The sequence below is a fragment of the Lagenorhynchus albirostris genome, chromosome 14 (genome assembly GCF_949774975.1).
Source record: "Lagenorhynchus albirostris chromosome 14, mLagAlb1.1, whole genome shotgun sequence".
NCBI classification, from domain to species: Eukaryota; Metazoa; Chordata; class Mammalia; order Artiodactyla; family Delphinidae; genus Lagenorhynchus; species Lagenorhynchus albirostris.
Genome location: NC_083108.1, coordinates 82,701,812 through 82,715,391, shown reverse-complemented (window position 1 = coordinate 82,715,391; position 13,580 = coordinate 82,701,812). Strand labels below are relative to the sequence as shown.

General features: G+C 59.9%; 1 protein-coding gene across 26 annotated transcripts in view; it reads left to right on the top strand.

Annotated features, from left to right (window-relative positions):
• Positions 1 to 13,580, top strand: part of NCOR2 (nuclear receptor corepressor 2) — a 223,385-nt gene that overhangs the window by 172,325 nt on the left and 37,480 nt on the right. For 20 of the 26 annotated variants that reach the window (XM_060170645.1, XM_060170652.1, XM_060170641.1 and 17 more), the window contains 3 exons: positions 573 to 720; positions 4,427 to 4,477; positions 5,603 to 6,230. In XM_060170645.1, coding sequence (XP_060026628.1) covers positions 573 to 720; positions 4,427 to 4,477; positions 5,603 to 6,230 — 827 coding nt within the window. The remainder of the gene's footprint in view (positions 1 to 572; positions 721 to 4,426; positions 4,478 to 5,602; positions 6,231 to 13,580) is intronic. The other 6 variants (XM_060170649.1, XM_060170660.1, XM_060170664.1 and 3 more) reach the window with 1 other exon arrangement.

Here is a 13,580-nt window from a genome sequence, read left to right as displayed (position 1 = left end):
ACTAGGTGGCCTGTGGGGCAGGGACCCTGTCTCCTCATTCGTCGTGTATTCTCAGCCCCTGGGGTGCCGTGTAAAGACTGGTGGGGTGGAATGACATGCTGCCCAAGCTAGCCTGTCCCCCGGGGCTCAGCTGGGGACAGATGAGGCTGCAAGGAAAAGCTTCATTCATTCATTCTCTCCAGTGTACTGTCCGTGCCTGGCAGTGTGTCCTCCAGAGGGTGTGGTCACTGCTCTGGCTAGGACAGCTGGCAGGGCTGGAGCGATCATGGGGGGCTTCCAGGCAGAGGCAGTCCTTCCTCATCTGTTCCGGAAGGATGTCTGGGCAGCCTATAGGCCAGGTTGCGCCCCAGGTGTATCTGGGGCATGATGGAAGAATGAAGCTCTGGGTAAAAATAACCACTGGCATGTCTGGCCCGTGCAGTGGGGCACGAGGGGGGAAGGGCACCCTCAAGACCACGTGGATGGGATCACTGTCCCTTGCAGCTGTGGCAGGCCTCCGGCAGCAGGAGTCCCCGGGCTGACAGCCCAGGCCCTTGCCCTGGCCCTGACCAACTGCCATCCCTGTGCCCTAGGAGAAGGAGAGGAACGCACGGAGGAAGAAGAAGAAAGCACCAGCTGCTGCCAGTGAGGAGGCTGCCTTCCCGCCCGTGGTGGAGGATGAGGAGATGGAGGCGTCAGGCGTGAGCGGGAACGAGGAGGAGATGGCGGAGGAGGCAGAAGGTGAGGGTGGGCGGTGGGAGCTGACCTCTCCCAGAAATGCCTGGGTGCTACCGAGAAGGAGCCTGGACGCCCCAAGAGGAGAGCATGATGGTGGTGGTGGTGATGGTGATGGTGATGATGATGATGGTGGTGGTGGTGATGGTGATGGTGGTGATGATGGTGGTGATGGTGATGGTGATGATGATGGTGGTGGTGGTGGTGATGGTGATGGTGGTGATGATGGTGGTGATGGTGATGGTGGTGGTGATGATGGTGGTGATGATGGTGTTGATGATGATGGTGGTGATGGTGGTGGTGATGATGGTGGTGATGATGGTGATGGTGGTGATGATGATGGTGGTGGTGGTGGTGATGGTGATGGTGGTGATGATGGTGGTGATGATGGTGATGGTGATGGTGGTGGTGATGATGGTGGTGATGGTGTTGATGGTGACGGTGGTGGTGATGGTGGTGGTGGTGATGATGGTGGTGATGATGGTGTTGATGGTGATGATGATGGTGATGGTGATGGTGGTTGTGATGGTGATGATGGTGATGGTGGTGATGATGATGGTGGTGGTGATGATGGTGAAAATGACAGTGATAATGATGGTGACAGTGGCAACAATAATAATGGTAATCGGCATCTCTGCGCCCACAGGACACTTGTCCATTCAATCCTCCTGACCCCTGTGAGTTCAGTCTTGTGCTTGGTGACCTTACACGTCCAGGTCGCATCCAGCTCTGGTGACGCCTGTTACCTTGCCCAGCATTTTAGAAAAAGAAAGTTTATTTTTGAAAATGTTTTTTTTTTTAATTTTTTTAACCACACTGTGCTGCATGCGGGATCTTAGTTCCCCGACCGGGAATCGAACCCGCGCCCACTGCAGTGGAAGTGCGGAGTCTTAACCACTGGACGGCCGGGGAAGTCCCTGAAAATAGTTTTTTGACCTGAAATATTATTTTACAAGTTGACTGATATAAGTACAACCAATACCGTTGGTCGATAAGTATTCAAAAGTTATACAGTTATGCTTCATTTTACTCCCGAGTGTCTCGGTGATAAACTGCATAGCCCCCACTTTCTGTCAGCGGGCACTGAGGCTCAGGGCAGTTACTCCAGGCACCCCAGGTATCACACAGATGCGTCGTCTACCCTGATCTTAGATGAATTCTCCCACCAGGTGAGGGCTGCTAAAGAGAGAGCGAGAATCAGTCCTTTAAATTGCACTGGCCGTTTGGCCCACTTCTCAAAAGGAGGATTTCTGACTGCACGAGATGGTCGCCTAACTTAGAGCCCGGCCCCCACGTAACCTGCGGCTCCGCCATGTAATCAGTGTTGTAGACTCGGGAGTTACACCAGGCTGCCCGACACCAGGCTTGCACCCCTGGTCACTGATCAGTCTGCCTTTGGCCCCCGCCCCTCTCTCCCTTTTCCTTGGTCTACACCAGCCCTCAAGGCATGACACCCCTGAAGACCCCAACCCCCGCGTAGCTGAATGTCCCTGCCTCTCCTTCCACCACCTCCCCGGCCAGAGCTCCCCAGCGGGGCCTCAAGTTCTCGGTGAAGGGAACCTTTTCTCCTCCTGTCCGTGCCAGGGTTCCTTCCTGTCCCTCCTATCTGCCCGTCTCTGCATTTAAACTCCCAGACTTCTGCCAACGTGTGAGGAAAGTGTGAATCACCCCCTGGCTCCGTGAACAAGACATGCAAATAAACTCAGGCTATACCAGCCCGCAGTGTATTCACCAGCCTGAATCCTGCTTCCTGGTTGAAAATGGAGAATCAAGCCATTTGGTTATTACTGTCTTACCCTGGGGATGGACCTTGGGGGCTGAGTCTGGCCTCCTTGCCAGCCTTGGGTCTTTCTGGCCCGAGTTGACCAGAGGCCTGACCAGTGTCTGATGGGAGGCTCCAGACCCCTCTGCTCTGTGCATTCTGGGTCTTGTGTCTGTAGCCAGGAAAAGGGAGCCTAGGGAGCAGAAACCCAATCCCCTCATTAAATATCCATCCGGGCAGGAGGCAGGCTTGGTGGGAAAGTTAGAGGAAGCCAGTCTTCGGCTCAGCATTAAAAGCAGAACAGGCGCTGCCCAGTGAGAGAACTGTGCGGTGGTGAGCTCCCTGCCACTTGTAGGGTTCACACAGCCTATCGAGGATGGGGAGAGAGGCATTCTCTGCTGGGTAGTGGGGCGGGGGTGCTGGTCTGGCTGAATCCAAGCCTTCTGTGACCACCTGATGGCTCTGTGCGCATCAAGGAGGCAGTTTAGAAGATCCTGCCCAAAGGCACAGGGTGATGTTCCCATCTTACAGATGAGGAAACCAAGGCCCAGGGAGAGGAGAATCACTCACATGGGGTGTCACGTAGCTGGTGGACTTGGAATCTGCCAGTCCAGCCGGCATTCGCTGCGTAACTCTGTCCCTGTGACCAGGATAGGGGAAGTGAGGTAGGTTCTGGGTTAGGGCCTGAGGTCACCACGATGGAACCTTCTGGAATACCCCGCCAGCCCCAACTGCACTGCAGACCCCTCCCTGCACGGGGCAGGCAGCAAGTGCCTTGTCGTATCCAGGGGGGAGGTGAATCCAGGGGAGGGAGGAGTGATCCATTTGGCCCCGTAGTGTCCCTAGTAAAGATCGTGGTCATAAGAGCAACAGCCTTGAGTTATTTCCTTTAATTGTCACAACAGCCCAGTGGGTGCTGTCATCACCCCATTTTACAGATGAGGTCACCGAGGCACAGAGAGGTTACCCAAGGTAACCAGTTGGCCTGTTTGGGGACCAGGATTCAAACTTGTCTGGAGTGCTGATTCTCAGGCCCCACCTGGACCTACTGAGTGAGAAACGTTTTGGGCGTGGGCCCAGCCATGTGAGTCTTCATGGCCCTCAGGCTCTCTCGGGTCTGAGAACCCCTGACGGAGACAGACAAGCCTCTGGGTAAGAGAGAGAGCCAGGCGTGAACCGCCCTCTTTGTAGATGAGCACACGGACTCTGGGGCGAAACCACTTATCCAGGGGACCTCAGCGCTGGCCCCCTCCATCCTGTGGTCTGATGACGTGAAAGGAGGGACTGACATTGCCGGAGTCAGAAGGCAGGGGCAGGAACCGGTGGTTAGGGACACAGGATGTTGGGGTCAACCCCCTCCTGCCTCCACGCAGTGTGGCCTGGGGCAAGTGACTCAACCTCTCTGTTTTCTCATCTGAAAAGGAGAATGGTGATCACCTCCAACTTAGAGGTTATTGAGGGTGAGATGAGTCGTGTGTGTGAAGAGCTTTGCCCGGAGCCCAGCACCCACCGAGCGAGTCCTGTGTTGCTCTTGTTGGGATTATTATTTCTGGAAGGGATGGCCTTTGCTCTGGGCCTTAAAGTGGGAGAGGCCGGGGGTCTGGAGGCAGTGAAAGCTGAGGGAAGCGTTTCTGCAGGGCACCAGCAACCCCTGCTGACCCGGCTCTGCGTCTGAGGGGTGAGACGGGGCTGGGCAGCCCCAAGGGCCTCTCCCCCAGCCCTGCCCACCTCTGAGGCCAGCACCTCCCACCCCAGGACCCTGGAGCCAGTGACTTGTCCAAGGGCACCCAGGAGTGTTCAGGGGTGAGGGCTCTTGGGACAGGGCTGTAGGTCCTCCTGCTGCCTGCTGGGCCCTGGGCCCCTTTCCCAGCCCTGCCTGGCCACCCAACCTCCCACCCCACCTGCTGCTCATGTCACCTCGCTTCTAACCCTTCTCTCACTTCCTTCCAGCCTTACACGCCTCTGGGAACGAGGTACCCAGAGGGGAATGCAGTGGCCCAGGTACGAATGTGGCCAGCTGGCCGTTGGGGGCGGGGGTAGGGCCTGACCAGGGCGGGGGGCATCCCAAGGGGGCCTTTTCTCTATGAGGGGCCCCACCTCTGTGAGCACGCCTCTGCATGTGAGCACCACCATTTGTGCTGCCGCCACCTCTGTGCCCCCTCCTCCGCGCAGTGTCTGTTCCCCATGCCGTTCCCAGGCTCAGTCGTGCAGATTAGTGTGCTGGCTTGACTGCTTGGTTGATTTTTCATTAGTGTGTTCACCTGTGACGCTTACCCAGTTTGATTTCCCCAACAGGAAGTGTGGAGGAGGGGGGTTTCGGATGTGCCCATTTTGTAGAAAATGGGGAAAATTGAAACCCAGGAAGTGACAGGAGCGGTTGTTAAGCCCAAAGAGCCAGGCCTGCCTGGAGCTGAGGTCCCCTCTCCCTTCATCTGTACACACGTTCAGTCATTCGATGGATACGTATTGTGCCCCTGCTGTGTACCAGCCCTGTGGGAAATGGCTGGGGGATGCAGTCGGTGTGGACCCTTTCCCCGGGGGCTCCTTCGAGTTCACTGGCCCCATTTTATGTCATCGTGTTATGATGACAGCAGGGGTGATACGACAGCAGACAGTTACCAGGTGTCACCCTGTGCTGTCACAGCCCCTGTGGGGTGGGAACTGTTCTCCCCACCCTGCAGATGGGGAAAGCAAGGCTGGGAGGCCACCGGTGTTACCACGGCCAGGCCACCAGCCGGGGCAGAGCCAGGGTTTGCAGCCCAGATGAGAAAAAGGAGACCCCAAAACAAAGGCCTGCAGCCCTGGCCGCCCCCAGCCTGACTCTGTGGGGTGCGGGCCGCCCACCCGGGGGGTTGGAAGTTAACAGGTTGCTGGGCTCCAGGGTCAGCAGGTGGAGAGGGGGGCCAGAGGAGGACAGGGCACTGGGAGGGGCCGGCGGGGGCGCTGCCCAGGCGTGTGGGAGACTTAGGGCTGCGTGGTGCCAAGCGATGGGGTCGCAGCGCCCTGAGCTCCTGCCTGGAGCCAGGGTGTGCAGTCGGGGCTGTCGGGGGGCCGTGGGGAGGGCCGGGCCTGCCTCCACCCTGAGCCCCCGGCACCGCTCACTCCATCTTCACTGTCCCCGCACAGCCACCGTCAACAACAGCTCCGACACCGAGAGCATCCCGTCGCCCCGCACCGAGGCCGCCAAGGACACCGCGCAGAGCGGGCCCAAGCCCCCGCCCACCCCGGGCGCCGATGCGCCACCTCCTGAGCCCCCCAGCCCGCCTCCTGAGGACGCCCCGGCCCCCAGCGAGCCCGCCCCGGCCCCCGAAGCCGCCTGCCCACCCACGACCCCGCCGGCGCCTGCCTCACCCGCCGCGGCCCCTGCTGTGGTGCCCAAGGAGGAGAAGGAGGAAGAGGCAGCAGCCGCCCCCTCGGCTGAAGAGGGAGAGGAGCAGAAGCCGCCTGCGGCCCAAGAGCTGGCAGCCGACGTGGGCAAGACAGAGGAGCCCGGCAAGGTGGCCCCCTCGGAGCCCATCAAGAGCGAGCGCGAGGAGGAGGCCGCCGAGGAGGGGCCCGACAAGGTCAAGGGGGGCGCGGAGGCCGCAGCCGAGGCCACACCCGAGGGGGCGCCCAAGGTGGAGAAGAAGGAGGGCGGCGGCCCTGGGGGCAAAGGCCCCACGGCCAAGGGCTCGAGCGCCCCCCAGGACAGCGACTCCAGCGCCACCTGCAGTGCCGACGAGGTCGACGAGCCCGAGGGCGGCGACAAGAACAGGTGAGTGGGCTGCCCGGCTGGCGGCCTCGTCGTCTCCCTCGTGAACGCTTACTGATCGCCACCTGTATACCGAGACAGCAGCGCACGAGGCCACGTCCACGCCTGCCCTCGGAGGGAGAGGAGGCCGCCACTGAGTGGTCCGGACGCGGGAGCTCCGTGGTGGGAGAGGGCAGCGTCGGGGGCTTGGTGCCCCCCAGCGGTGGCCTCTGAGCTGAGCCCGGGCGGGGAAGGAGGAGCCACAGGGAGGGCCAGGGGACGGCGTGCCGGGCAGCGTGGGTTAGCGTCCAGAGCCGCCGCCACAGAGGACCGCCCCCCAGTCAGAGCGTGGGCAGGGCCGTGCCTCGCGAAGGCTCCTTCCTGCCTCGGTGGCGCCGGCGGTTCTTGGCTCGTAGACGCATTGCTCCGTGGTCCCGTGACGTTCTCCCTGTGTGTCTGTGTGCCCTACTTGCCCTTGTGCTCTAAGGACACCAGTCCACTGGGTGAGGGTCCCCCCTAAGGACCTCATCTTAACTTGGTCACACCTGCAAAGAACCTGTTTTCAAAGAAGTTCACGTTCACAGGTACTTGGCTGTTTGGACTTGAACGTATTGTGGGGGACGCAAGTCTCCCCTCAACACAGTGGGAACAGCAAGTGCAAAAGCCCCGGGGTGGGGCTGAGCCTGCGTGATCCAGGCCCTGAGTGGTGGAGCAGGGCGGGGGATGGGGGGGCAGCTTGGAAAGAGACAGGGTCAGCAGACCGGCCCACCTCGTGCAACCCTTCTGGCTGGGTGGGCGGCTGCATTTTGCCCTCAGAGGGAGAGAGCCTGAGAGAGTTGGGGTATGTCTGCCTCAGTGTGTTGGGAGGGGGCGGGGGGTTAACGGGGGCCACAGGGGCACAGGGATACGTACGGGTTGGAAGGCGGCAGCAGCCGTGTCCCAGGGGCCGGTGAGGCTGGTGGCGGTGGACACGGGGGAAAGTGGCAGATCCCGGGATCCTTGCTGGTTCCTCTTCTGCCCGCGGAGGGTCCCCGAGACCCCCGACGAGAAGCAAAGCTCGTAGACCCCACTTAGGGCCAAACGTGGGCAGCGGAGGGCAGAACTGCGGAGATCCGCTCCGGCTCACGTCTGGGCGGCTTGAAGAATTCAGCGAGGCAGGCCGGCCAGTTTTATTTTGACTGAAAACAGTGCAGTCTGTTTTCTCTCCTCTCACGTCTCTCGGAAAAGTTCTGGGCGGCACGAGAGGGAGGAAAATCTGACTTTCAAACCCGACCTGTTCCCCAGGAGCCGTTTCCTCTGCCCCACAGTTCACCTCGGGGCGTGCGAAAACGGCAACTTCTAGAACGTTTCGTATGAAACGAGGACTTACTTGGTCAGAGCTCTCTGGGTCCCCACGTGGCCCACAAAAGCCGGTGAGCCACGTCGTCCTCTGCCTCCTGCATCCGGGGGTCCCTGGCGGGACCCTCACCCCGCGTGTGTGGCCCTTTGATAAGCAAAGGCCTGGACAACAGGTTTCTGAGGGCGCAGAGGCCCTGAGCTTCCTGCCCAGAGGGCGCAGCTTGGGAAACAGTGCTCGTGGCGGCTCGGTCTGCCCGGGAGGGCCCTGGGCCAGGGTCGGGCCACTCGGCTCACTCTTTGCGCCTGGGTAATGGGGTCAGGGCGGGCGGCTCCCCACCCCACTCCTGCTGGCCGCGGGGACAGAGTCATGGAGACACATGTTTCTGCTCTTAGTGGGGAGAGCGCTGAGCTCATGGGACAGCCACGCTGATAAGCGGCCTCCCGGAGTCTGTGTTTCGGGTGCACATGGCCTGACGGGCTGGACGGGTCGGCCGCTTGGCCTGGGTCCCGACAGCCCCCCGCACCTCTCGGGCCAGGCCTGAAGCCCCGCAGCCTACTTTCAGCGGCCCCCTACCCCAGCCCCACCCAGGGACGTGTCCTTCCCTCCCCGAGCTGGGTCTGGCTTCCGTCCACTCTTCCTGCCTGAGCGGCCAGCATTCGATCCCTCGGGAGCAGGGGCCCTGGGCTGGGAGTCAGGACACCTGGTTTGTCACGCCCTCTGTGACCGAGGCCATTCCCCCGGCCCCAGGGTGAGGCTGGACTCAGGCCAGCCTCCTGACCTCTTCCCTCCCGGGCCACAGCCACACAGGGCCGGGCAGGCGCCGGAGGACGCAGGCGAGATGCGTCAGAGCGCGCCCTGGCAGCCAGCGCCTCCCGGGAGGGCCGGCGGGATGGGTGGGCCCCCAGGCGACCCCCGGTCCTGGCCTCCTGCCCACAGCCCTCCCTCCCGCCTGGCAGTCCCGGCGCAGTGAACTGGGCGTCCCTGGACAGACACAAGATGCATCTCGTTCTGGCCCGTGCCCGGACGACTTGGGGAGGGAAGATCATATCCTGCTTTTACTCTCCCTCACTCTCTGCCAGGCGGCTCCACCTGGGAGTCTTCTTGGCCCACAGCCAGAGACACTGGCTTTGATTGCAGAGCCTTGAGCTTGGCGGGCCCCGCCTGTTCCACTTCCCAGAGAAGGTGCCTGGGCACTTTCCGGCAGGGCTGGGCCTTCTGAAAGTCCCTTCTCTGGACCTCAGCGTTTTCACGTGTAAGATGGGTGTGGGTATCCCGGCTTATGGGCTTCTTGTCAGGATAATGGAGTTACGAGCCAGCCTGGCACTTCGGAGCTGCCCTCCTTTGCAGCCGCTTCAGGCTGCCCGCACAGGTCACTCCAGGAGGAGGCTGGAAGGCGGCTTCTTCTGCCGAGCCCCTGGAACTTTGAAAGAATGTAACAGCAATTTCTCCTCTATTTCTTTATTCCATAAATGATTAACTGGGCACCAGTGTGTGCCATTCTGGGCTCAAGGGGTGCCGGGAACAGGACAGATGAGGTCCCGGCTCCAGGGAGCTTACATTTTAGTGAGAGCGACTAGTACGGAACTGGAACAGTAATGGAATAAAGGGAATGCTCGTGTGATAAGTGGATGATGGAGAGATTGGGGGTGGGGGCAGCGGGAGGGGCAGTCAGGGAGGCCTGTCTGAGGAGGTGACATTGAAGGATGATCAGAACACGTAGTGTGAGACATGGAGGGAAAGCCAGCAGTGGGAACAGCCAGTTCAAAGGTCCTGTGGCCACATGAGCTTATGTTCAGTAGACAGCAAAGAGGCCTGTGGCTGAGTGTGGAGCAAGTGAAGGGAAGAGGGGAAGGCAGGAGAGGAGCCCACAGAGGTGGGCAGGGACCTGGCCCGACCTGGCTCCACAGGGCCCCAGGGGTCGAGGTAAGGAGTGCACTTTTATCCTGGGAGCACAGGGGAGTAATATGACTTTGTCTGTGTGGACACCTATCCCAGCCCAGCGATAACGAGAAGCTGGGGAAAGGGGGCTCAGCAGAGAGGGGGCTACTGCTGCAGGACCCAGAGTCCCCTGTGGCCCCTCCCCTCCCCCAGCCCTGGTCTTCCAGGGTGGGAAGAAAAACCACAGGAATGGGAAGGTGCCCGAGCCGCTCAGCGCCAGGCGCCGTTCTCGGGGCTTCCCGTGTTCCACCCACAGGACAGTCCTCGGAGGGAGCCACTGTTCTCATACCCATTTTACGGATGAGGGGAAACTGGGTGAGGCACAGCTGGTTGAGTCATACGGCCAAAGGTGGGATTTGAACTGGGAGCCAGAGCCCTGAATATGGGGTGGTGGGCGGGACCCTGGCTGCTCTCGGCCAAGTTGCTGGCTTCCCCCGCCTGTCCCGGGTCATGTGCACAGTGCCAGGCTCCGAGAGCCCCTACCCTGCCCAGGCCTCCAGGGAGGAAAATAAAAGCCCTGTCTTCCAAGAAGACAAAGGAAAGAGAACAGAGGGAGGGCGCTGCCACGAGGAGGGCCCTGGAGGTGGTGCTCGCCCACCGTGGATGTGGGATGGGGGGGTTGGGGGCCACGTGAGCACCAGGCATCTTCCCGCTCCCCGGTGGGGGGAGCTCAGGACCCCTTGGGCTTGTTGAGGACCTGAATCCAGACCGTTGTTCTTGGATACCGCCCTCTTTTTTTTTTTTTTTTTTTTTTTTTGCGGTACACGGGCCTCTCACTGTCGTGGCCTCTCCCGTTGCGGAGCACAGGCTCCGGACGCGCAGGCTCAGCGGCCATGGCTCACGGGCCCAGCCGCTCCGCGGCACGTGGGATCTTCCCGGACCGGGGCACGAACCCGCGTCCCCTGCATCGGCAGGCGGACTCTCAACCACTGCGCCACCAGGGAAGCCCCGGATGCCGCCCTCTTTACCGTGAGCTGTCAGGCTGTCATCTCGTCAACTGTGAAGTGCTGTGCCCATGGCCGCAGTCCCCACTGAGCTCCTGCCTTGCTGGGTGAGGGTTAGGGGGGACTCAGGAAATCCTGAGGGGTCTGGACCTCTGTGCTCGTACCCACCCCCCCAGCTGGTGCCTGCTGAGAGCATTCGAGGGCCGACCCCTGCCCCCTCCAATCTGACTGCCCCCTGTCTGGACGAGAAGCCACCGGGAAACCGAGGCAGGACACAGGTCTGAGTAGGAGGTCCTAGTTCGCTGACAGTCAGAGTGAGACACGGACACTTTGCTTATTTTATATGTATCATAAAAGCATATTTTGTGTCCCTATAAAATTATATTCACAAAAATGTAAAAGTTTATATTTTAACTTTAAAATCTGCATTTTAGAGTAATTTATACGGCAAATAATAGTATAACATTATTACTTTATTGTTTGTAGAAACAGTGCAGTTACTGTAACGAACCCTTGATTTCATGGCTGGCAAGTAGTATATTCTTTATGTTTTCCTTGTCACAGCTTTATTGAGACATAATTCACGAACCAAACAGTTCAGCCATTGAAGTGTGCAGCTCAGGCGTTTTAGTACATTCACAGAGTTGTGTAACCATCACCACTGCTTAATTCCAGAACATTTTCACTGCCCCAAAAAGAAACCCCAGACCATTAGCAGTCATTCCTCGTCCCCCACCTGCAGCCCCCGGTCCGCTAATCTCTCTTCTCTGTCTGTGTCCATGGACTTGCCTCTTCTGGGAATTTCATAGAAATGGAACCATGCCGTGTGTGGCCTTTTGCAACTGGCTTCTTGCGCTCAGCGTCGTGTCTGAGGTTCATCCATGTTGTAGCCTGTGTCAGCCCTTCACTCATTTGTGGCTGAACAGTATTCCGTTGTGTGTGTGTGTGTGTGTATATATATCACATTTTGTTTATCCATTCATCTGTTTTGGGCCATTTGGGTTGTTTCCACCTTTTGGCTCTTGTGAATAGTGGCTGCTGTGATCTTGTGTGAACGAGTGTTTGTGTGGATATATGTTTTCGTTCTCTCGAGCATATGCCCAGCAGTGGAATTGCCGGACCCTATGGTGACTCCGTTTCACCTTTTGAGGAACTGCCAGTGTTCTCCAAAGTGGCTGCAGTATATTCCTTTTAAACTTAAGTCTACAGATGCAAGTTGGTTTAAACGGACATTGGTCATTTGTTGCGACGGGTGTGTGGGGCGGTGTTTGGTGACAGTTGAAGCTGGAGGTGGGGAATGCAGGACAGGTGATAACATCAGTTCTCAGACCTGGTCAGGGTGCCTTGGCCCGAGGGTGGTGGGCAAAACGGGGCTGGGCCTGAGTCCGGGGGAGCAAGGACGGGCAGCCACAGCAGGAGAGGCTTCAGGGGGTCCTCAGAGTGCGAGCAGGGTCTGGAGAGGTCGAGAGAGGTGAGGACGGCAGGGGGGGGTGAGCCAGGTCGGGAGGACCGTGGAGACCAGCTGAGCACAGAGAAGTCAGGCCGACCTCTGCGCCCGGCGCCGCCTGCATGCCATGGGCAGCGCCAGTGGGCGTCGCCGAGACTGACTCCGCTCAGCTGAGTATGTGGCAGATGCGGCCGGGGGTTAGCGCCCTCGGGACTGGCTTGTCACAGGTTGTGGTCCCGGTCACAGGCCATGGTCTCACTGCAGAGAGCAGAGGGCACCTCAGCTGCACATCACCCGTCTGTCCTGCTCCATCTGCAGGAAGCAGCCGTGTTCTGCTCTTTGCTGGGTGTCCGGCAGCCAGCACTGGGTGGCGTGAGCTGCGTCCTGGTGGTCATGGATGTTACCTGGAAGGCAGTGGCTGTGCTTACAGTCTGCATGTGGCATCAGCCAGGATGGTCACAGTGCACACCAAGGGCTGTACCAACAGGACCCTCTGGCTTTGGGGGCCTGGCCTTCGTTGTGCCCTCTGACTGAATCCAGCCCGCAGCCAATGCCTTTGTGTGTCCCGTTTGATCATCTAGCCAGCTCCGGCGCCCTGCAAGCAGACATTGGATTCTGGGTCTCCAACCACGCACCCCAAGCACAACACCAGGCCTGCTGTGTATTCAGCAAGTGCGGGTCACAGGAGGGAACCGAGAGCTGGGCCGGAGCCAGGCAGCCCCGGTGGGTGGGTGAGGGGTTCTGAGGCTGCAGCAGACCCAGCTCCTGGCCTAGAGACTCTCATTCCAGCTGGGGAGGCAGACAGGGATTGTGGCAGGACACTGTGGTCAGTGCTGGCGAGTTCTGGAAATCCCTGAAGACTTCCTGAAGGAGGCGACACCCGTGAGCAGCTCTGGAACCACACCCCAGGGCAGGCTTTGCTCCGGTGTCCCAGACACTGCACCTCTACACTGGGGTGACCCTGTCGCTGGCATCCCACTGTGTTTCAGCCCCCCCACTCCGCCACCCCCCCGACACACACACCATGCACCCTGTGCAGGTGCGCTGCCCCATTCTGCATGTCAGCATCAGACAGACGTGACCTTGCTTTAGAGGACGAGGCACCTGCAGGCCCTGCTGAGCACCACAGCCCCACTTAGGGCTGCTGGGCGGGCCGTATACACGCTGACCAGCCCCTCCATGCAGAGCCTGTACCTCCCGCTTTAGCGCCCCAGCAAACGGTGTGCAGGCGAGATTCCCAGTATCTCAGGTTGCATTTGGGCTGAGTGGGGGGCTCCCCAATTCTGGTCTCCAATAAGCAAGGTCCTCTCGGTGCCACGCCCCAGGCCCTAACCCTGGTACCTGAGCCTCTCCTATCTGGGTGACGGATATTCTCCCTGAACCTCCCAAGCTCCCCAAGCCTTAAGCTGGTTGATTCTTGGCCTTTCTGGCAGCTTCCAAAGGGCCGAGCGTGGTGTGGGCCCTGAGTGTGGGTTTCTCTGGGGCTTTCCTTGCCTTGGGCTGTCTCAGGAGTGTTTGATCCTGGCTGGGCCTCTGGGCCGGGGTGGGAGGGGTCTTGGCCCCTTGTGAGGCCTGCATGGACCAGAGGAAGGAGGGAGGGAGGAGAGCCCACCGTGACCCCAGGCTCCTGGGCCCCGTGATCCTGGACCTTCGCCTCTCTCTGGCAGCCCCTCCGGCCCCGTCATCCAGGCTGGAGCCAGGAGGCC